This window comes from Entelurus aequoreus, linkage group LG06 (genome assembly GCF_033978785.1).
Source record: "Entelurus aequoreus isolate RoL-2023_Sb linkage group LG06, RoL_Eaeq_v1.1, whole genome shotgun sequence".
In the NCBI taxonomy this organism is placed as follows: domain Eukaryota; kingdom Metazoa; phylum Chordata; class Actinopteri; order Syngnathiformes; family Syngnathidae; genus Entelurus; species Entelurus aequoreus.
The window spans coordinates 69,104,042-69,128,726 of record NC_084736.1 but is presented as its reverse complement, the minus strand read 5'-3'; the positions used below and the strand labels follow the sequence as shown (position 1 = coordinate 69,128,726).

The following is a 24,685-nucleotide window of genomic DNA, read 5'->3' as shown; positions in this document are numbered from 1 at the left end:
CCAATTAAAACTATTTTTTAGGAAAATCCTTCTTTATTTTGCCAGAGAACAGTGATGCTATCATCAGTAGAACGCTAACATAGGTACACCACAATTAAAAGAAGTTTTTCGGAAAATCCATCTTTTTGTAAAAGTTTGTGGGTAAAGCATGACTCTTGGAACACACTCGGAGCAACTTTTTCACAGTTTAGGGCACATGGCCACGAAACAAAAAGGTTAGTTTGATAACTCAATGACGACAACCTTCTTTTTATACGTATACTTTACTGAGGGAACACAATAACAAACCGGCCACTGCCGTTCACGTAACCAACAAAAACACCGGCGCCCGCGCATAGAGCAATGCATGCTGGGAATTACCGTAAATACACTAAAAGAGTGTACCATAATAATGCGCAATGCAAAAACAGAACATTTACAATCTCCCACTTTTTCTTTTTAGTTTTTTTTTTTTTTTAACACAAAAAAATCACAGTCTATTATTAATGTCCATAATATGAAAATGTAAGAACATGGTGACCAACAAAAAAACTGTCCACAAAAGAATAGTCTCTATTCCAGTTTCCACTCTCCAACACTGAGTGCCTTTAGGAGCTGAAGTGCGGATGCACCTCGTTTTGTCAAACAGTCAGCTAGCTGCTCTCCTGTAGGTGCCCAGAGAATCTGTTGAATTCTTTTACCCTGAAGAAGTTCTTTGATGACACTTATTTCAAGGCGGAGCCTTTTCTCTGTCACTGACTTAGTAGACTTGATGGCGTCTGCAAGGGAGTGGTTATCAGTGACACACACTATTGGTAAGACATGTTGTGATACATTCCCTGTGGTAAGTTCTGCATGAAGGTCAGATAAAGAAATGGCACTGTCAACAGCATCGGCAAGGGCAAGAGTTTCTCCAGCAAGAGTGCTCCGTACGACTCTTCTGATCTTTTTTGACTGCCAATACACAGGTGAGAATCTTCCTTCCTCACCCATCAGCAGAATGAGATGTCCCCCTTGAGTGCCTCCATCTGTAAGGTTTCCCAGCGAGGTGTCGCAGAACACTACTAGCTTTAGAGAACTGTCTTTTCCCAGGTTCTGAAACTTCAGTGTCACATGTTCTGATTTCAATTTTTTCACCACCTTTTTTGTGTCATGTAAAGTCTGCACAGTAGCATGTTTTATGTTAGCTGCAAGGACACATGTATCAAACATAATATCCGGTCTACTTTGTCTGGCAACCCACAGAAGTTGACCTATTTTTTGATCTCAGGTCATCAAATTCACTTTCACTCAAAAGAGCATCCCGTCTCATGGCTCTGGAGATGTCTATGTGAATTGGTTGGAGATTCTGTATGTAATTGTCTTGATGCATTTATGTTACTCCATTTGCAGTCACATACTCCATGCCTACATAGCGAAGGCTGTCATGTTCTTCTCTGCCCACTTGAAAGGCAGATTGCAGGTGAGGGATTATAGTTGTTGTGAAAATCTGTGAACCACCCCAGATGAAATCATCAACATGACAAGCAAGCACCCCAGACACATTACAATCTTTATCCAACCAATAAAATATAGCAGGGTCAATTTGTGACATATTTCCTCCAGTTTGCAACATTGTTTCTTTAACCCTATTGTACCAGTACAGTGATGCATCATTTAGTCCATAAACACATTTGTTTAGCTTCCATAGAGTTCCCTCACTCTTAGCTTCAGGTGGTGGACGAACATAGATGTCTCGGGATAACTAATTTCCTTGAAGGAATGCTGACTTAATGTCCATAGAGTGGGGTGTCCATCGGTTTTGACATATCACAGACATGAGTAGTCTAAGAGACTCTGAGGCACATGTTGGCGAGTCTTTTGGGAGATCTTTTGTGTTTAGCTCTTCAAATCCTCTCGCCACTAGCCTTGCTTTTGGAACTATGCCGTCTGGTGTGTCTTTGAGTGTACACACCCATCTTGTGGAAATGCATTTTTGTCCCATGTTTTTTACTTCATCAAACACACCATGTTTCTCCCAGTTACTGATTTCAGTAAGTTTAGCTGATTCAAATGACACATCCTTTGTAACAAGTACATCCTCGTGATCAGATGGCTGTTCCACCCTGTCCAATGACTGAATCTGCAGTGTGTCAACCTTTGAAAGGTCAGCTGACCTTGTTGTGCCAGTGAGGTTAACTGGCTCAGTGTACTCCAGATTGTACCAGTTCTTGTGTTTTCCAGTTGCCTTTCCCGCTCGACCTAGCACTTTTGTTGTGTGTGAAATTCCAGTGTCTCTTTCCACATACTTAATGAATTGTCCTGCCTTTAGATTCATACTACGGTCTGTTCTTATGATAGAAGGTTGTCTGTCGGATGGATCATTATCATGCTCATTGCTGTCTCTGTCAATATTAGAGCTCCCTGCCGCATTCTCTGTGTCAGGCACACTGTCTCCATCACTAGATACAGTATCGGGTAGATCTTCAACATGTTCAATGCCACATTCTGCTGCATTGAGTTCTGTCTGGCTTTCTTGGCTGTCACGAGACGTGTCAGTGTAGTGATCTGTGGCCTTGCGCAGTCTACAGCGATGCACCCGGACATAGGAGCCTCCATGTCTAACAAATATTACCACCCTGTCTCGTCCAATTACCACCCCAGGGCCTTTCCATTCATTGCAGTCCATTCTTTTGTAGTATACTTTATCTCCAGTTTCGTAGTATTCATCTGTGCTGCGAAGCTGTGTGCGCAGAGCTCTCCTGATTCTCTCAGAGCACTCTGCCTCAGTAAACGCTGTCCTTGCTTCATGTAATGCTGAAATGTGCTGTCCTACCCATTTACTCATGGTAGTGCCCTCCAGGGCAGGCGGTTTATCAACCAGCACAGAAGGTAGGTTCGGGTTTTGTCCAAACACCAGCTGGTATGGACTAAATCCATGCACATTGTGCATTGTATTCTTTGCCATCAAGGCCCAATCTAGGGCTGTTTTCCAGTCACAAACACTGCTTTTCTTCACTTTTAACAGGATCTCTGTAAGGGTCTGGTTATGTCTTTCCATCAATCCATTACTCCATGGACTGTAGGCAGCAGTGGTTTTTACTTCAATATTAAAGTTCTCAGCCATGTCCCTCATTTCCTCGTTATTGAATTCACCTCCATTGTCACAAAAAATCTTAGATGGGGCTCCATGAACACTCACCCAGGAATGAATAACGTGCCTCACAATTTCACTGGATTTTTTTGTTGTAACAATGCTACCAGCACTGAACCTGGTGAAGTGATCAATCATGTGGAGGTACCACACATTTGGTTCTAGCTCGTGTAGATCTAAAGCCACAGTTTCATTGTATGTTGAAGCCATTGGTAGACCAACTGATGGCTTTGGTTTGGGCTTGTTGTACTTGAGACATGTTTCACAGCTGCTTACGATGTCATTCAGAATAGTAACACTCTCATCATCATTACTTCCAGCACTAATTAGTAATTTTTTGAGTTTATCAACTGAGGCATGTCCAAACTGCTTGTGAAGTTTCACCAATACTTTGTGTTTTTCATCTTTACTCATGCCATCTCTTATGGCCAGAACTTCATCAGTTTGGGGTTCATTCTCACGGGTGGCTGTGCAATCTCTGTCCACTATGTTTACACAGTAGTGTCCTGAGGATGTAATCTCAAGAGGCACTGGTTTCTGAAACATTGTGGCTTTATCATTCTCAATGTCAAGCACTGCTTTTGCCCTCTTAAGTGACGTTTTACTTAGTAGTAAAGGAATGTTCACTGAGACCACCTCAGTCTCTATGTGGCACCTGGTTTGTCCTATTTTTTCTGGGACTTTTACTTTTTTTATGGAATGAACAACTTGTCCATCACCAAACTTAAAAGCTCTTCTACTCTGTGTATTTTCAATTTTTTTCTTGTCACTCTCCTTCAGTGTATGAATGTAATTCTCCAGCCATTTTTCTCCATAGACTGTTCTGGTGCATGCAGTGTCAATTACAGCTGAACCTAAGGCTTCTACCATGAATATTTCAGCATCAGAAAGTGACTCTTTAGAAAACAATGTAACATTGCACTCTTCAATTGTTTCTGTCTCTGCATTTTCTTCTGTCATTTTTACATGTTCAGCCTTATTTGGGCAGTCCTTAGCCCAGTGAAATGTACTCTGGCAAATAGCGCACTTAGATCTTCTGCCGAACCTATCTAGTGGGTTTGAGCCAGTCAATGGCGCCCTCTTTTGGTCGGGTTGGGAACGAAATTTCCTTCCGTCTCTTTTCCTTTGATCCACATAAAAAGCAACATCTTCGCGCATGTGAATTCCCCCGCTGCATGTGGGCGGCTGCACATTGTCTCCAAAAATCCTTTTTAAAGCTGACTTCATGCTTGCAAATGTAAGTGTTGAACAAGCTGTAAGCGCAAGCTGTTTATCTTTAACATCGAGACTGGCTGTATCCAACAACTTGAATGCCAAAACAGCGTCGGGAAGAACCATGTCAAATTTGCGCATTTTGTTGTACCTCTGCTCGAACTGAACGATGTAATCCACCATGGAAACTTCGTTTTCTCTCCGGATCTTGTCAAAGTCCGTGTATGCATCATAAGCTCTGTCCTTTTCTTCTTTTAAGAATACATTATCCAATGTCTTTACAAGGGTCTTCATCCCGTCATCTTTGTTCAAATCATCTGCAGGTATTTCCAAAGCTGTATCTCTAGCTCTCCCCCTCAGTGAGAGAGCAACAGCTAATGCTTGTTTCTCCTTATCCAGATCGGTAACACATATCCACATTTCAACCTCATTTTTCCAGCTCTCATATGACTTCTTTTCTTCAAACGCAGGAGGGACTCTGTAGTTAGCATTGTTAGACATCCTCTGCTACCATTGATAACTCAATGACGACAACCTTCTTCTTTTTATACGTATACTTTACTGAGGGAACACAATAACAAACCGGCCACTGCCGTTCACGTAACCAACAAAAACACCGGAGCCCGTGCATAGAGCAATGCATGCTGGGAATTACCGTAAATACACTAAAAGAGTGTACCATAATAATGCGCAATGCAAAAACAGAACATTTACAAGTTAGGCACCTTTTACTTTTGCAAATGAGACTGGAGGTTTGAATCGTGTCCTGAGTTGGGTAATACAACCAATAACATCATTTTTGTTCTTCGAGTCGTATAGCCATTTTGTCGTCCAAACGACAGATGCGCGCATAAACAAAAATGTCGGACGAGCGTAAGGGAATTCCTAGTCACGTCCGTTGTGTCCTTGGGCAAGACACTTCACCCTTTTTGCCTCTGATGGCTGCTGGTTAGCGCCTTGCATGGCAGCTCCCGCCATCAGTGTGTGAATGTTTGAATGTGTGTGTGAATGGGTAAATGTGGAAATACTGTCAAAGCGCTTTGAGTACCTTGAAGGTAGAAAAGCGCTATACAAGTATAACCCATTTATCATTTATTTATTATTAGTTTTATAACATATACGGATAATCCGCTGACCACGTTCCCAATTAGTGACGTCACCAATTGTGCACATTCCAAACTGACTGTTTGGAGGAAGTACATAGGACGGCAAGATTATACAGCTGTGAATATTTGGGCACGATTCGATTCGATTCTTGGGGGCAACGATTCGATTCACTTTGATTCTCGGTTCAAAATCAATACTTTTTTGGGGTTTTCAGTTCAATGTTTAGATCCATGAAGGAAAGAAGAAAGTGAAAGAATGTTTATAACTGAATACGGCGTGGCGAAGTTGGTAGAGTGGCCGTGCCAGCAATCGGAGGGTTGCTGGTTACTGGGGTTCAATCTCCACCTTCTACCATCCTAGTCACGTCCGTTGTGTCCTTGGGCAAGACACTTCACCCTTGCTCCTGATGGCTGCTGGTTAGCGCCTTGCATGGCAGCTCCCGCCATCAGTGTGTGAATGTGTGTGTGAATGGGTGAATGTGGAAATACTGTTAAAGCGCTTTGAGTACCTTGAAGGTAGAAAAGCGCTATACATGTATAACCCATTTATCATTTATTTATTTACATTCCTCCATAAAATAGATAAACAGCTTTGATACATTTTTATATTACTTAAAAGAAAACTGGTTTTGTTTAATAAAGTCAAAAACAAAAAAAGTATTCCCCACTGCTATTTTCTGAGGTAAATCTGTACAGCAGATATGGACTTCTACATCAACAATATGATTTGCCTGAGTGGGGTTAAAAAAAAAACATGAATAAAATATATAAGAAAAAACTAAAAAGGAACTTTTTTATTTGAGCCGATTAGGAATCGTTACAAATAAGAATAGCGATTCATCCATCCATCTTCTTCCGCTTCGATTCATTCGAAAAGCAATTTTTTTGGACACCCCTATGGGATTGTTTGATAAATATCTCCACAATGCCTCCACGCTTTGATTTATAATTTTTGTAGACCGCAAATGCACAACAGCAGGTACCAATAGGTAATAAAAGTTGGTATTGCATGATAGGGTTCAAGATGTACAAGTGTTTCTGTATACAGGGATAGTGCAACAGTTTCAAATTCAGATGGGCTAGTAGATGCAAATTGAGAAGTCTATCCTGTGCAAAACAAAAGACAGTTTATGAATAAAAAGATGAAGTGAGCAGCAACAATAAGGAGGTGACACCAAGGTTGTCTTGTAGAAAATTCTAAGCCAAACATGATCCATCGAGGCGGGGAGGATTGCGCACACAACGTCACAGATAAACACACAATGACACCCACCAATGCAGACACGCATGCTAACAATAAGAGTCATAGAGCAATCATCGCTTGCCCATCCTCCCCACTCCTATTATTGCACATCAACATCCATTATGTCCTCTTCTTCAACTCTGTTTTTTGTTGGTGATCTACTTAAAGGTTGTTAAGTAGGTAAATTGTAATGTTACTATAGTTGCTTTACAAAAATATTTGTCTTTAAATATAGAATTATTAAATTGACTAATTATAATTGTTTTCTTTGCATCAAGCCTATTGATAAATGCTATAATAACTCTAAATTTAATTATTTATTATTACAGTCATCCCTCGTTTATCACGGTTATTTGGTTCCAGATCTGACTGTGACAAACACATTTTCGCAAAGTATGATTATTATTAATAAATCGAGTATTTCATTGAGCATTAAAAATTGTTCATGACCCAAAAGTTTCTAAATACTTTCAACTTTATTAGAGTCATCTAAACATGAAATAACACTCAGAGTTACCTTTACACTCGTTTTACCCATTATAGTAGCTTTGAGTGCTCTGGCTTTTGTCAAGCGTTTCACCACGACCACTACGTGGAAATACTTCATCACATCCTGGGTAATTCCTCTAAGTTAGTTTCATGTACTGAAACCACAGGCATGTGTTGTTCTGAAAAAACTTGGTCAACTTGACAATCACAGCGAAGATAGCCTCGTCGTCAGAATTGCTTGTCCTGTCGCGTTTCCACCTACTTTCGTCATTCCACATAGCTCACGTCAAAGGCTCACCATTGTCATGTGGAGCTGTGTTATTGATTATCTTATCGAAGGTGAAGAGCAACAACAACGTATGTCTTCACGTAGCTTTGCGCCGAGTCCCAACAAATCCTGCTACTTTGGACACGCTGTTGTCTTTCGACATCGCTCATGTCAAAGGGATTATCAATGTGGAGATGCGTTGTGTTACCAGAAGTTACTGTTAACACAAACACGGAAGTCCCGCTTTGTGACCATTGATAAAAGTACGGTGATAGTCCTCTGCTGTTTACCGGTGAAGCAGTTCAAAGAAGCCCAATTCAAATAAGAAAAAATAACCCTGATTTGTCCTCTGTAGCCATATCCCTATATTTTGTGATGATGAACAGTAATAGTTTTGATGTTCCACTGCAACTATATATATATATATATATATATATATATATATATATATATATATATATATATATATATTTTTTTTTTTTTTTTTTTTTTTAGTTGTTTGATGTTTTTATATTGACCTAGTGTTTTATTTCAGTAAATGGCTAAGTCTGCATCTGTTTCAGTCTGGTAAAAAAAAACTAAGGACTTCATAAATATTTTTCTTTGGTTATATAATGGTCTTTTGACCTGCCACAATAATGTAATGAATTCAAATAAAAATACCTGAAGTTGAGGGCTATTATCACCTTATGTTTAGGTGAGATTAAAGAAGATCTTGACAGCAGTAATAACAGAAACAATACAGATATAACATTGTAATACATACAAACAAGATAAGTAGAATGTGCTTTAAAAAAAAAAAAAAAAAAAAGTAACAGCTATATTTGAAACGCAATGTGGCGACAGACAGTTATAAATACATGTCAATGTTAGGCTGCATATAATTAAAGTTTGGGCCTGGTAGAAGGAGTTAACTTTTAATTCAGGTCTTGAACTACAAACGTTTGGGAAACTCAACATGAACTCACCGTGTAGTTGGGGATCCCAGCCTGCACTCTCAGCTCGGCCAGCACCCAAATTCCATTGGTGAGTTTCATGGACTGGTATAGCATGTCCTGACCCTCCACGGTTCGCTTAGCGATGGTGAAGATGTTGCTCCCCTGCAGTTTGCTTGAAGCCGCATCTGTTTAGAAGACAAAAAGGTAGATAGGGATCAGTTTAGGTGAGAGATTTGACTGGAAAAGCTTGTGCTCCGATGATGGTATCCAAACGCAACATCAGAATACTCCAGAGTAGAACTTGTCATCCCTCAACGCTGCAAAAATCTACTTAATAATTCACTAGTAAAACTTTCTTTTTTAGGCTCTCTGACTTGCCGACGCGATGCAATAGCAAGTAAAACTTTTTTCTACAAGGAAAAAAATATACATTTGTGAGGGGAAAATATCCATTAAGTGGTTATTAGCAATTCCTCTCCAGCTCAGCTGCAACTTATGAATTATCCATAACTAGGGTGTGGAGAATGATGTATTGTCAGTAAAGGAGATGAGGATTTTCGTCTTTTCTGACATATACTGTAAATGTTGTTACAATGTTGGATACTTTTGGATGCCTCTGCCCATGGAGTTTTGCAGTCTGCCTACGTTGGGATTTCACAGCCAAGCGGACGTACTTATTTGGACATTAAGTAAAGCTATCAAAGAGAGGGTGCGGAGCTCTTCATGAGGCCAGCTGACTTTAAGGAAACAATGTAAGATAATAAAATAAAATAGAATGCCTTTTTATTGTCACTATACACAGGTACAATGAGATTAATAGCAACTCCAGTATCAGCGCGACAGTCTATAAATATGCAAAACATAGGAAGGAAAGAAAATAAATAGTGCAAAAGGAGGTAAGGTGCACAGTCCAGTCCTGAGAACGAATGTTCTGAATGTGTTGTTTAAATATTAAATATTATATATATAGAAGCATTCAGACAGTGCCTATGAGAGTTAAAGGATTATATTCACCTGATCTAGGCATGTGCATAATAACATAGATATGTGACATGCAGTGATTTACTGTAAATGCTGCTAAAAGCATATTTTTTCCCCATGAAGCGATGTATCAATCGGAGAGTGTGCAGGTGTACTTAATGTTGTGACCGGGTGAATATGTATACTGTTTATGAAGTTTATTTTTGACCATGTCTAGAAAAAAAAAGCAGTGACGTTCGTTTTCAAAATATATTTTAAACAGTACATTTTCAGAAGATAAATTATGATACTTTTGGAGAGGGTTGGGAGTGGTTTGATTTGAAATCTGGGAACGCTGCCACAAACAAACATAGTGCAGACCGGTTATAAATGTGACAAGATGTTCACAGTACAGGTAAATTTCAATAAAATGCGGTCCGATAAGAAGCGATGTTCTATAACAGTGGTTCTCAACCTTTTTTCAGTGATGTACCCCCTGTGAACATTTTTTTAATTCAAGTACCCCCTAATCAGAGCAAAGCATTTTTGGTTGAAAAAAAGAGATGAAGTAAAATACAGCACTATGTGATCAGTTTCTGATTTATTGAATTGTATAACACTGCAAAATATTGCTCATTTGTTGTGGTCTTTCTTGAACTATTTGGAAAAAAAGATATAAAAATAACTAAAAACTTGTTGAAAAATAAACAAGTGATTCAATTATAAATAAAGATTTCTACACATAGAAGTAATCATCAACTTAAAGTGCCCTCTTTGGGGATTATAATAGAGATCCATCTGGATTCATGAACTTAATTCTAAACATTTCTTTACAAAAAAATAAATCTTTAACATCAATATTTATGGAACATGTCCACAAACAATCTAGCTGTCAACACTGAATATTGCATTGTTGCATTTCTTTTCACAGTTCTTTTTGACAAACATTTTTAAAAAATCTCACGTACCCCTTGGCATACCTTTAAGTACCCCCAGGGGTACGCGTACCCCCATTTGAGAACCACTGTTCTATAAGACGCGGTCGTGCCATGGACCCCAAATTTTCACCCGTTTTTTGTTTCCCCACAAGAGTCATCCGCGTTGTTTTTTACCAACTTATTGAATATCTATACTGTATCGACCTACTGCTGGATAGCGCACGCCCTATTCTGTGAAGTGGGAGAACAATCCACCTATCATGTCACGTCTCATGGTGGGCTATCCACTAAACATCATCATTATCGCCTACAATCCTTGCCATTTGCCGGCAGTGACGTAACGCAGATTCAACAAATGTTTGTTTACTTTCAAGATGCTGTTTGGGTTTGGTTTTGCTTGGCTCTTTTTTTCATTTGCCTGTCTACATCAAGAAGAAAACAGACCTTTTTGTTGTTATTTCAAAGGAATGTAACTGTATTCGACATTTCTCAGACCGCTCTAAACATAAGTAATGTTCACCTGAATTGAGATGGCAATCCTTGAGTTGAAACTGGGACTCGTTGTCATTGGGAATGTCTTTCCATGTGGCGAGGAACACCTGCCGTTCTGCACATGAAAAGACAAGCACAAGCCGAGTCCAAAGGTTTTGAGGAAATAAGACACAATGTGATTAAATGAACAGGTGATATAAGGTTTCCTGTTATGGAGCATTATCATCCAGCCACACACACAAACTCACAAGACAAATGTAAATGCACAGTATATTTAACTTCTTATGAGCCTTGTCCTCCCTACACATTTAGATTACACACTCTCTCAATAATATGCACACACAGACAGGTGCGGGCCTTGTTGAGGTTAGTACGATTTGAGAACCTTGAGTGAAGTGCTGCAGGAAAAACACTCACCCATCTTCCCGTCCTCCACGAAGAGCATGCTGATAGGGTACTGGCAGCTGAAGTAGAAGACGTCTATGTTGTTTTTAACGGCCACCTAAGAGGCCGGTGGTGTTGGTGGAGGAAGATAGCAGGAGAAAGCAATACAAAAGTAATTAACTTGTCAAGTGTCTAACAGAGATGGACAAGGTTATATTGTATGTGGTGTGTTTACTGAACAAGAGGCAGGAAGTATAATGAGCTGACTGGTATACATGAGTATTTAAGAGTTTAAGAGCCCCCCATCATGACACCCTTTGTCAAACTAGAACAAATGTTTGATTTGCATTTAGAAAAGCATGGATAAGACTGTAATGACATCAAACATGAGAGATGTATCAAACATTCTATCTTTACAAAGGCTAATAACACTTTTAACTGACTAAAAGCGGATATCAATTTTAGGGATGTTCCGATCACTGTTTTATGCTGCCAATTCCTATACCGATCATCCATGAGTGAAATCAGCCGATACCAATACCGATAACGATCACAAATATTACTTGTAGTATTTACAATTTATTTATGGTGAATGGGTGTTAATGACAGTCAACACAATATTTAAACCAGTTCCTTATTCTCTTTTATTACATACAAGTGTTTAAGGAAAACAAAGTCAATAGTACACAACTAATCAAAAAGAAAAAACTACCATCTACCACTCATTTAAATCATTTGGTTTTCAGCCTCAAAGTCCTCCTGCGTTCAGGGGGTCATGGCCTGAGTTTGTAAACATTCACACACAAAAAAAAGATTTTCAAAAAATAAAAATCTCAACCTAATCACTTTAGTATCAATCGTATACTGAAACTTCCATTGGTATCAACACCACTAATTTATGGATCGAGCAGCCCTGTTCTTACATAATGTGTACTGAGTGCAACAATGCTGTCACAACAACAGTTGTTATATTATCTTCTCGTTAAACTCTTAATAATCTACTTGTTACAGCACCAGTAGAGTGGATACAAGTTGACCATATATGCTTAACTGTGTTTCATTGTATCCATTAAACCATATCCAATTGTATTTACAATACGCAAAGTATGTGAAAATACCATCTAAACGTCACAAATTCAGTCAGCCATTTTGAATATTCCACTCCGAACCTCTTCGGTAATTTCCGTAGATTGACGTCACTGTAGTAACACTTCTGTACTCTGACGATAGTATCAGATCAGTCATACTGGAAATACTCAAAAATTTGACAGATATGTGCTGTCGATCGTTCACAATCCTTATGTAAGACATGAACACATATGTTTTTCTTTTTTTTAATGCTTTCTAAGTCGTAAATAAATAAATATAAAAAGTCAGCTAACAATGTAGTCAATGGAGGCCCTCTATTTCGCCCACAAAACCCTCTAAATAACCATCTAAAACCCGCTAACAATACTCTTTATACATATCGTCACCTGTATATAAACCAAATATTAGCGATGTTGATAACACACAGCTCAGCAGCCCTCTGCTGCTTTACTGTGAGCTGGCCGCGATGTCCTGCTGCTCCCACATAATCGTGTCTCGTTGTTCTAGATTATAAATCATGCCTCTCATCTGGATATTAGGAGGATTTATGGAGACAAACAAACACAACCAAAGACAGTGTCTGCAGGGAGACTTTAACTTGTTAACCCTTCGTGTGCATGATGATTAATTCTTCATCTTAACAGGAAGATATGGACATCCTATCAGTCGTCATTGAAGTAAGAGCAGACATCGTGCAGTTAGCTATCATTTTACTATGTATTTCTTGTTTAGCACTTAGCAATACTGCGACATGATGCTTAATGCTTCACTAAAGCTGGATCTGTTTAGCCGAGCTTCTCAAACTAGTAGCTCATCCTCCTTATATACAGGATCAAAAATATAAGGTTCTGAATCATATTTTTTCCCAAAGTAACCGTTGTTGGCGCTCACAAAGTCTGCATGATTTGCATTGTTGTTGGAAAGGATCTGTGGTTCGTACCGCTACGTCAAGCTCATTAACTGTTAAAATAGCTCGGTTATCTCCGTGAGATTGATACCATTTTGATCATATCTATTTAATCGCAAACTTTTTAAGTCTTTCAGTGTCATGAATCCGATATATATGATAATAGCTTCAATAAAGTGGCAACTTGTTTTTACAATCTACTGGTACTTCAATTTCGTATTAATAACTGCTTACTTTCTGCTGCAACGCAGTTTCATCTACACTTTTTAAACTTTACTAAGCACTTATTTATTTGTGTTGTTTGAAGCTCACTTAGCAGTTGGCAAGGCTATGATCATGCCTGCTCCTGGCTTGCTCCTCATTGATAACATGTTTAGACTTGTCCTCCAGTGATAATGCTACTTGATAAGGATATCTAAGATACTAACAAATGCAGTTTATTTGGCGTGATAGCGGTGATTATTATTAGCTGAAGGGAGCTGCTCCACACTGTGTATGGAGACACACGATTAGCTGCTTGTCAGCCGGGGGACTGAAAACAATTTGTGTGAGCCAGAGGGGATCCGCATTTCATTGAAAGGCGTTTAAAAGGCATTAATCGATAATGGTGATCACACTTTTTCACAAAAAACGTTCGATACTGATTGGTAGCCGATCTATCGGCACTTCCCTAATTCATTTAACTGTATGTGTATTATTGTAGTTGTTGTTTTTGGTGTTGTACAACTACACTCCATCATATTGAGAGTTGTTTCTAATAGTTTGGTTACCTTATTTAATTATGAGATTCAGTGGAATACTATTATCTCAATGTAAACCCAATTGTTAAAAAGTACACTTATGTGTTCGATGGTTAAAACCGGGTATTATTATTTGAAGGGTAGAAGTTTGACAAATTATATTGTTGCTTAATGTACAGTGCAATTTTATTTTTTTTAGCAGCTAGCCAGGCAGTTAGCCATAATTGAAAATACACGATTAAAAACAAATGATGAAAGACTGAACAAAAATAACAAAAACAGGAGGTCCATCCTTCAAAATTAAACAAAAATCAATGTTAAAAATCCGATGAGGCAGGTACATTAATAGAATGAAAAAAAGAGCAATTGAAGAATATTTCACACGTCAGTTGAAAGCAGGCTACTGAGAATAACCCAGCAAGTTTGGCCAAAACAAGACAGCAGAATGAGTGCTTGCTGAGTATTATATAGCCTTCCTGACTATAACGGAAGCTGCTAGTAACATTGTCTTCATGCAGTGTATTGAACTTTACATCCACAACGGACTATCCACTCTTGTCAAGCCAGTTGTTACTGAAGACCACCATAAAGTGAGCATCAGGAGGATCATTTTAACACAGCTTGAAAGAGATAAAGTAGATATTCTGTATAAAGGATGAATAATTAATGAGACTGCAGTAAATGAAGCTATCTTAGCTATACTGATCACTTGAGGGTTAAGCGCCCCGCTCGGCCCAGCAGGTGAAAACCATTAATTATGTATAGCCTGCAGTTGCAATACTTGCACCAAAGCTTCTCCCTTTAATGTGCAAATTTGCAACAAAATACATTTTAGGCAATGTGAAGGCTACAAGAACTGTGACCTCACATCAGTGGTTAAAAGTGCACTCCAAATATTGGTCCTAGACCCTCTATAAAGGACATAAGAATAACTAAAGCTTCGGGGGGAAAAATGATGAGTGGGTGTTTAACTAGCGAGTGGTGCATATCAAAGCGGACTAAAAAGACAGAGGGCCAAAAGAGACAAAAGAGTCACATGTTGTACGAACACTAATGGCTGCCCCCAGTCTGAACATCCCTCTAGAAGCTCTTATCTTCATTCTACAGCTGCACACATGCTGCATCTGTTTTTCTACCTGATCAAAAGCCCTGCATGTCACTATTGTAACATGCTTTTTTATGTGCATGCTAAAAAGGCTGATGAGACTAACACAAGGAACACATTGGGACAGTTTTTAAAATTATACCTTAAGGAGTCACCACTATGGATATTACTTTCTAGATATTACCTACTTCGATGCATGCCTTAAATGAAAAAGTGAGTCTCCGTATGAAATATTGGCAAATATGCAGAGTAATGCAGCTGAGACAGGCTCCAGTTACCCCCGCGATCCCATGAGGGACAAGCAGTAGAAAATGGATAGATGGAATTTGAAACGATGAAACGATGTGGTGAAGTTATGCATTTTTCTTCGCTGACGGCCATACTACAAATAGTTTTTTTGAAAACCAAGCAAAGACACTGTAAAGGTGTGTTATTGTTTGTTTGCCATCTTTTGGATAAGATTGTTTACTGCAGGTGCTGCAGTGCCCTTCTGTTTAGACTGAGCTTTCAAACGGAAGTACAAGTGCCGTTTCGTCTTCTAGACGTCCATAGCATTTCTACTCCTATGGATTCTTCATTCATCGCTCTAAGCAATGATTGCAAGTCTTACAATATAACAAACAATTCTTACCTACTAAACCGTGCCATGTGTGATGTCTTTATGAATCTTTTAATGCGTATTTGATAAATGATAAATGGGTTATACTTATATAGCGCTTTTCTACCTTCAAGGTACTCAAAGCGCTTTGACAGTATTTCCACATTTACCCATTCACACACACATTCACACACTGATGGCGGGAGCTGCCATGCAAGGCGCTAACCAGCAGCCATCAGAGGCAAAGGGTGAAGTGTCTTGCCCAAGGACACAACGGACGTGACTAGGAAGGTAGAAGGCGGGAATTGAACCCCAGTAACCAGCAACACTCCGATTGCTGGCACAGCCACTCTACCAACTTCGCCACGCCGTCCATTTGTACGTATTATCGTACTGTAATGTTAGTGTCTTTAATATTAGCTAATATGCTAACACGTTGACGAGTGTCTGTAAGTATTATTAACTTTCAAAAGCATTCTCTTTGTATTGTTTCAGTTTTGTCAATTCACCAAAACATTACAGTGGAGGTAGGGCTGGGCGATATATCGATATACTCGATATATCGCGGATGTGTCTCTGTGCGATATAGAAAATGACTATCGTGATATTCGAGTATACGTTCTCACGCAGTTGCTTTTAGCTGCGGGCATTACACTACATGCGTTTCTCACTCTTTCTTGTCTCTCCTTATCACAGAGACTTAAAACAAGCGCACCTTCTTACACACGTCACGTGAGCAACGTCACACGCTCCCGCGGAGCAGAGAGGTAGCGACATGGTAACGTTAGCTGTGATGCTAACGGTGTGGTGAGAGTGGTAATACGAGAGAGAGAAGGTGCGGATCTGGTAACAAATGGAGGAAGAATGAATTCCCAAGAAAAACAGCACGGGGTCCATCGTCTGGCGGTGGTTTGGCTTCAAGCAGGAATATGTTGAACATTTATGCGGCAAAAGCGTTGCTACAAAAAGTAGCAGCACTGCTAATATGTAGCATCATTTGAAAAGTCACCCGCTAGAGAATGAAGAATGCTTCAAACTGTGCATGTCAACATCTCCGTTCGGTGCCACACCAACAAAATGCCGAAGCAACTATTTCCACATCAACACCGTATTAAAAAAAAAATCAACAACAGAAGGAGATAACATCCGCAGGAACCGACCACATAGCGAAGGACATACACTATTTGATATGCAGCTAATTTTTATGTGACACTTTTTGAAATATCTTGTGTGACATCATGCACAAAAGTGCACTTTATTTGTTTTTAACTATTGTAGTGGCGTTCTGTACAAAAAGTGCACTTTAATTTAGTGTTGTTTTGTTATGTCATCTTATATGTCATCTCATAGCTTGTTTTAAAATGTCTCTGACAATCTTGCACTTTCTGTTTTGAAATGACAGGAATGTTTGTGCCACTGCTTAATAACGGTTTAATAAATACAGTTTTGGTAAATTGACTTAGTTGTGATTTCCCTCTCTGCATGAAAGTTTAAAATGAGCATTAATGCAGTATGAACAAGAATGTTTTAATGTAAACACATAGAATCATCATACTAGTGTGATTATATGCATCAAGTGTTAATTCAAGGCTAAGGCAAAATATCGAGATATATATCGTGTATTGTGACATAGCCTAAAAATATCGAGATATTAATAAAAGGCCATATTGCCCAGCCCTAAGTGGAGGTATCTATTTAGCTGATTGGAGAGCTAGCTTCCAGAGCTAGTGGGTCCATGACGATGACGTCTGTTTTGTTTGATCAGCCGTTTACTGCCGTGTAACAGACACAGTTTGAAAACAAGGTATGTAAATAAATATTTACAAAATATTTTTGTGAAAATAATATCACAACGTATATATCTGCGGTTTATAGTCTGGTTTACAATATCAACCCGATAATTATGGGTCTGATAATTACATAAGACCCCTACTTTTTTTTAGGTTAATTTTAATTATGTTAGAAAGTAATTTACTGCGATTAATCACATCCATCCATCCAATTTCTATCGCTTGTCCCCCTCGGGCTTGCGGGGGTACCTAGGGCCGATCCCAGCTGCATTCGGGCGGAAGGTAGGCTACACCCTGGACACGTCGCCACCTCATCGCAGGGCCAACACAGATAAACAACAGTCCTGCTCACATTATAAATCCAAATTCAAAAGTGTGATTTGTCTGATTTAAAAAATATATAATTTGATATCATTTGATTTATCAATCAATCAAAATGTATTTATATAGCCCTTAATCGCAAGTGTCTCAAAGGGCTGCACAAGCCACAACGACATCCTCGGCTCAGATCCCACTTAGATATTATGATGTGATAGATATTTTGGGGGAAAGGGAAAAAGATAACATAAGTGTTTGACATTTTTGATGGTGAGGAATTTATATCATCAATGCAAAACAGGAGGTGGCAGCAAACATGGCAAGTGTTCAGCCAACTTCAGTAGAAGTAACCATTTAGAAGGTGTTACCTGCAGGTTATTGAGAGGCTCCATCTTCATGACAGGTCCCACATTACTGAGAGGAAGGACCGCTTCTATACTCTGGTTTGGGCTGACTGGAGTAAGAACTTGGAGAGGACCAGCTGGAGCCAAACCGAAACTAAAGAAATCAGTTGAAAATCAGCATAAGAGACAGAAATGTGTGGATTCACTGATAACTCTGCACACTTCTTTTAAACAAGGTGTTACCTGTTTCTGTTAAATTGAATAGCAAAATCAGTCATAACACTCATTGCTTTGTTTGTGAGGGTCATCTCCATTTGAATGACCCCAGCCCGGCGACCAAAGGTGCCTGATATCTCCAGACCCTTTGCCTTCATAGCTGGAAGCCAAACCTAAACAAAAAAAACACAATTTTATTGCAAACAAGGTCCATCAATGTTTCCACATTAGTGCATATCCTCTAATACTCACAGTTTTAGGGGGTACAAAAGATCCCATTGGCATACCAACTCCAACTCCAAGGTCAAACAAGTCATCCAGACCCCCACTCACAGGGGCGGAGAAAGAAGGCGGCACTGCAGCAGGCGGAGCACCAAACCCAGACGTCATCTGTGTATCACAAAACAACAAATTCAATTAATCCATTCAAAGCTACATGGAGTGATCAATGCCTGAGAGGAATCACAACAACTTACAGCAGGGCTTCCTCCAAGGTCTCCACCAAGCTGGAAAGTGGGAAGACAAAAGTTGTGGTAATTCATTTTTGCAACATAAAGGGATTATCTGCTGTTTTGAGGAAGGTGGATGATGAGGGAGCAGCTGCAAGCATGGGAACTAGGAGGATTAGATAGAACCTTTTGCTTGCCACACGAAGGGTTTGTGCATCATTGAGATGAAATGTCAACAAAACCAGCATAAAAATAATTAATAATACCAAACCACAACAATGGAAACCTATTGTGTGAAGGGGTGGGACATCACATTAATACACATTTTACTAGTAACTACATTGACTGTGGAAACATTAACAAAGGCCCAGTTCAGCTGAGTTGAGGTATCTAGAGTTCACAGTGGTACAGCAGGGGACAAGAGGGCTTTCTATCTGGTGCCAGTGAAGTCCCCTGGACCAACCTCTGTGGGGCTGTAATTTGGGGGCGATGGGGACTGATGGGTGGGCTGTGGTGACTGAGGGGTGTCCGTCCGCTGGGGAATGGGCGGCTGATTGAAAGATGGAAGACATCGCAGAACCCGTAGGTAAGTCAAGAGCTGGGACTCCAAATACACTGTCAATATCTCAAAGGGTACGGAAAGTATTCAGACCCCTTTAAATGCTTCGCTCTTTGTTATATTGCAAACATTTGCTAAAATCAAAACAGTTCATTGTATTTCTTATTAATGTACACTCAGCAACCCATCTTGACAGAAAAAAACAGGACTGCAAAAATGTTTGCAAAATTATTTTAAAAAAAACAAACTGAAATAGCACATGACGATAGGTATTTAGACACTTTGCTGTGACACTCATATTTAACTAAAATGCTGTCCATTTCTTCTGATCCTCCTTGAGATGGTTCTGCTCTTTCATTGGAGTCCAGCTGTGTTTCATTTTACTGATTGGACTTGATTATGAAAGGCATACACCTGTCACACCTCACATTGCATGTCAGAGCAAATGAAAATCATGAGGACAAAGGAACTGCCCAAAGAGCTCAGAGACAGAATTGTGGCAAGGCGCAGATCTGGCCACAGTTACAAAATAATTTCTGCAGCACTCAAGGCCTCCATGATCCTTAAATGGCAGACGTTTGGGACGACCACAACTCTTCTTCGACCTGGCCGTCCAGCCAAACCGAGCAATCGCGGGAGAGGTAAAGAAGAACCCAAAGATCTGTGTGGCTGAGCTCCAGAGATGCAGTAGGGACAAAGTTCCGCAAATCCACTGCAGCCCTCCAGCAGTGAAGGCTTCATGGCAGAGTGGCCCGACAGAAGCCTCTCCTCGGTGGAAGACATATGTAAGCCTGCATAGAGTTTGCCAAAAAACACAGGTCGGACTCCCAGACTATGAGAAATAAGATTCTCTGGTCTGATGAGACCAAGATTAAACTTTTTGGCTTTAACTCTAAGCGGTATATGTGGAAAAAAACAGGCACTGCTCATCAACTGCCCAATACAATCCCAACACTTAAACATGGTGGTGGCAGCATCATGCAATGGGGGTGTTTTTCAGCTGCAGGCACAGGGCAACTGTTTGTAATTGAAGGAAAGATGAATGTGGCCAAATACAAAGATATCCTGGAAGAAAACCTCTTTTAGAGTGCTCAGGACCTCAGACTAGGCCAAAAGTTCACCTTCAACAAAACAATGACCTTAGGCACACAACTAAGATAACAAAGGAGTTGCTTCGGAACAACTCTGCGACCATTTCTGACTGGTCCAAGCCAGAGCCCAGACCTAAACCCAATTGAGCATCTCTGGAAAGACCTGAAAATGGCTGTCCATCAACGTTCACCAGCCAACCTGACAGAACTGGAGAGGATCCAAAAAAAGACTCATGGCTTTATTTTACTAGTTCAAAACGGTGCTTCTACTCAATACTGATCAAAGGTTCTGACTACTTATGACCATGTAATATTTCAGTGTTTTTACTTTTTTCTTTTATAAATTTGCAAACATTTCTACATTTGTTTTTGTCTGTCAAAATGGGGTGCTGAGTGTACATAAATAAGAAATAAAATGTAATGTAAAGTATTTTAGCAAATGGCTGCAATGAAAAAAAGACTGAAACATTTTAAGGGGTCTGAATACTTTCCGTACCCACTGTAGAAGATTATACATGGAGTAATGCATAGGTAGACAAAGTGATCAAAGCACACAAATTATTTTAATATGTGCCCTCCCCTCCATGTAGTTACCGGCTCGGACTCATCCCCCATCTGCAGATGCAGCATTGAACAAAGAAAGAACACATTCCATTGTGAAAAAAATGAAAGGATAATGCATCACAGACGGCAGAGACATTTTCAGTGTCACAGTGACCATTAACACTTGGAACATTACTGAAGCGCTCCTAGGAATACAGTACATGGAACTGATTACACTGAAAGACAAGTCAAAAGACTTTACCAGGCTATCCAGTCCTCCTCCAAGAAGGTCCATAGCCCCCATCTGCATGCCCGAGGACGGTGGTGGTGGTCCAGTTGTGGATGTAGGTGTCAAGTCCAGATTGAGAAGATCTCCCAAAAGGTCTCCCTGGGATGGGATGACAGCAGGGGGCGTCTCAGAGGTGACAGCAGCAGAACCTGTGTCTGGGCTTTCCACGCTCTCCCCGCTAGCAGAAACAATACAATTAAAAATAAAACAAAAGACAGTCACAATTAGAGCAGGAAAGATTCATTAATTATACCGATTAATTTGATGAGAAATAAGCACCAATTAGTATTTTGTTGCTTCGATGATTCGTTTAATGAGTAAAATATGCAGACATTATTTCCACAAGACTGCTCCAAAGACACATGAACACATGAGAGCAGAGCACCTAATGGTGATGCAGTTCACAACGTCTGTGTGTGTGTGTGTGTGTGTGTGCGTGTGTGTGTGTGTGAGAACAGCAGACTGATGATAAAGTGATGGCTCAAAAATTTTAAAAACAACAAGGTGGAAAGACAGCAAAGTGCCCAAAGAAGACTTCTGACATCTAAGACTGACATTGTGGTGAAATTTTTGCACTGTCAAATGGAGCTGGCATTTATATAGCAACATTAATGATTCAGCACAATACCAAAAAGCATTCTGCATATTCAAGAACAGCAAACAACCAGAAAAAAGGCAAAATTCTATTTTTGTAGCTAACACCATCTTATATGTTTGACTTGCATAATGAATGTTTTATTCAAACACGTGTGCATGCGAAGACATGTTAGCATCTACAGTTTGTATGTTAACGAGTAACGTTTGTCAAAAAATCAAACGCCGCTCCTCTAATTAATATATTTTCAAATGTGTAGCCTATTTTTGTTAAATTGTTAAATACATTGCCAGTCAATGTATCATACTTTATTCGAGTCTTTTTTTTTTTAGTTTGTTTCTTTATTTAGTATACAGGTATATTACCTGGTTATAGGCTATGCAAATTTATTTTGTATTTCTTTTTAACTTTTTTGTAACTTAAGTAATATGTAGTTATGCTGCAATTTCAATGTTATGTGCATTTATTAAAGGAAAAAATAAAGGTAATTAAAATAAACTTTTTCAACTATTTTCCGTAAAAGACGCATTGAGATTTCAAAGTGTTTTTTCCCCCCCAATTACTGGATTACTAAAATAATCGATAGCAGCAGCCTCCTGTCAACATTTAGACCTTGCTTTGTTTTATTTAATCTCAAGAAATTAAAAGCACCTTAAGAAACATATAATTTATTTATTTTTAAGAATTTCATGTACCCATTGGACCCGAACAAAGTCACGATACAATGTCCACTTCAGATGTGCTCTGCCTATGTATTCATAAAAACAAAATAACTCACGATCCAGCACTGCCAGGAAGTCTCTTATGCTGAACGCCGCGGCTGCCCTCCACAAAGGCGCTGGGTGGCTTGTGATAGACTGAGGCCAGAGTGCCAATGTGGCATATGAGCTCCTCCAGCAGTGTGGGTTCAATCAAGTCTGTCTCCTCAGAGATCAGAGGCTTCTCGGCCAGAACCACCTCCTTAGCGGCCACTGGATCGGTAGAGAGCAGACGCCAATAGATGTAGCCACGATCCCTAAGGTCTGGATTGTCAGAGTCCTAGAGAGGGAAAAGACAAGTAATTTCCATTCATCCATTTTCTGCCAATTGTCTTGCCCACAGTCACCGCAGCTGACTTTGGGAACCATGAACTGATCATCAGTCAATCAATCCAGTCACATGCAATATTAATCATTGGTTTACAATTGTTCTAAATCCTACCTGAGTTGCCAGACTGAGCACCTGCTGCACCAGCTCTTGGGTCTCTGTTGGTTTCTTGAGAAACAACTTAACAATGGCGGTTAAAAGTTGCAACTGCACCTGTGGACAAAACGAACACAGGCATACATATAAATCATCACTAACATTCACATTAAATGCAACCAATTTTCTTTGTCTGAGGTTAACTATCATCTCACACACATTTCATAGCAATACAATTGTCTTACTTCTAAGTTTTCCCATAAAGGCTACAATCTACTAGCCAGTAATTAGATGGTAAGTGTCCAATAAAGTCTATTACTACCCAACCATGGCACTGAGAACTTGTTGCATATAAACTTTAAAATGAATATTGAGCTTGCAGTCTCCTAAACCAACCTGAGTGCTTTCATCATGGAAACCCTCCAAAAAGCTCTCCAGCAGTTCATCAGCGTTATCGATGCGCTCCGCGTACTCGCCCACAATCCAAATCATGGCTGCACGTGCCTCGGGCTCATCCAGTGAGTCCAGATTTTCACACAAAGTGGCAATCACACTCTCATACCTGGAAACAAAATGAAGGTGCACCAAACCGTTAAAAATATCATGAAATGCAACAACCACTGAGTGCAGCACATTCCTTTATCTAGACAAGATACTGTACATTTTGAAATTTCAAGAAAAAATACATACAACTATGAAATAGGTGCTCTAATTATGTCCAAACTAGAAGGACAAACGTTGCTTAGCCTTAAAAAACATGGTCAGTTCTGCCCTTCAGTACATCTAATGTCACACATAAAAGGCAAATATATGACGATGTTGAGTGCTGGATACTGACTCTCTAGCGTGCATGACTAACATCTCAATTGCGTAAGAAATGGACTGCAGTAAATGGTCCCAAGTGTCACTTCATCCAATGATGAGTGACGACAAGGCGAAGGTCAATTAATGCATGTGAAGCCGGTTATGCTACAGATGAAACGTGACCAGACAGAAAGCATGTGATGAGTCATGTTTTTTGTTTTTTTTATAACTTACTGGCTTTGAGTACATTACTTTCTGTTTCATAAATAGTTTTTTTTTATACATGCATTGGTTTCCTCTTAAAATTATTTAAGGTGGATCATATTTTTAATAGGTGGGAAAATTTTTAGTTAATCTGATGATCAAAACAATAGTGTGTTTGATACTTAAAAAAAATAAACCTGACACAAAAAGAGGAATTTTGAAAACATGACCAAGCATAACAAATATAATCCTCAAACAGCTCCAACAAATGCTGCTCTGCACTGATACTTCATTGTAAAGCATTTTAGAGATACACCCTAGTTAACATTTCCTCTCCATTGGGGTACTTACTTGTTAGGGTACTTGCGAAAGATATCCTTGATTACAACAATGGCCTCCTGCACCACATAGTTGACCTTGGTCTGGATGAGGTCGAGCAGTGTGCTTACACAGCGCTCTGCGGATTGCTAATGATAGAAAATAACGTTATTGATCAAGACAGTTATACAGTATGTACACATAGTGGTCACATCCTTCAGTACACGTACTGTACACAATCAAATGTGCATAAGTACAAATGCAATACTCGCAATATGAAGTGTTTGTAATTGTTTCTTAAAGCTCCAGTACTGAGAGGCTCTGACAATTCTCCACACCAGTGTACTAAATGTTGTGGTAGGTGATTGAAGGTATGTTTTACAAAATGGCTTTATGTCATCT

At 39.5% G+C, this 24,685-nt stretch overlaps 1 protein-coding gene across 4 annotated transcripts in view; it reads right to left on the bottom strand.

The window, feature by feature from the left end:
- Positions 1 to 24,685, bottom strand: part of ap1b1 (adaptor related protein complex 1 subunit beta 1) — a 45,218-nt gene that overhangs the window by 6,914 nt on the left and 13,619 nt on the right. For 2 of the 4 annotated variants that reach the window (XM_062051332.1, XM_062051331.1), the window contains exons 10-23: positions 24,317 to 24,432; positions 23,354 to 23,519; positions 22,976 to 23,074; positions 22,554 to 22,813; positions 21,154 to 21,358; positions 20,943 to 20,963; positions 19,162 to 19,248; positions 18,726 to 18,755; positions 18,502 to 18,639; positions 18,277 to 18,422; positions 18,058 to 18,187; positions 11,176 to 11,260; positions 10,787 to 10,873; positions 8,399 to 8,553 (exon numbers count right to left, since the gene is read on the bottom strand). In XM_062051332.1, the coding sequence (XP_061907316.1) occupies positions 8,399 to 8,553; positions 10,787 to 10,873; positions 11,176 to 11,260; positions 18,058 to 18,187; positions 18,277 to 18,422; positions 18,502 to 18,639; positions 18,726 to 18,755; positions 19,162 to 19,248; positions 20,943 to 20,963; positions 21,154 to 21,358; positions 22,554 to 22,813; positions 22,976 to 23,074; positions 23,354 to 23,519; positions 24,317 to 24,432 (1,725 nt within the window). The remainder of the gene's footprint in view (positions 1 to 8,398; positions 8,554 to 10,786; positions 10,874 to 11,175; positions 11,261 to 18,057; positions 18,188 to 18,276; positions 18,423 to 18,501; positions 18,640 to 18,725; positions 18,756 to 19,161; positions 19,249 to 20,942; positions 20,964 to 21,153; positions 21,359 to 22,553; positions 22,814 to 22,975; positions 23,075 to 23,353; positions 23,520 to 24,316; positions 24,433 to 24,685) is intronic. The other 2 variants (XM_062051333.1, XM_062051334.1) reach the window with 2 other exon arrangements.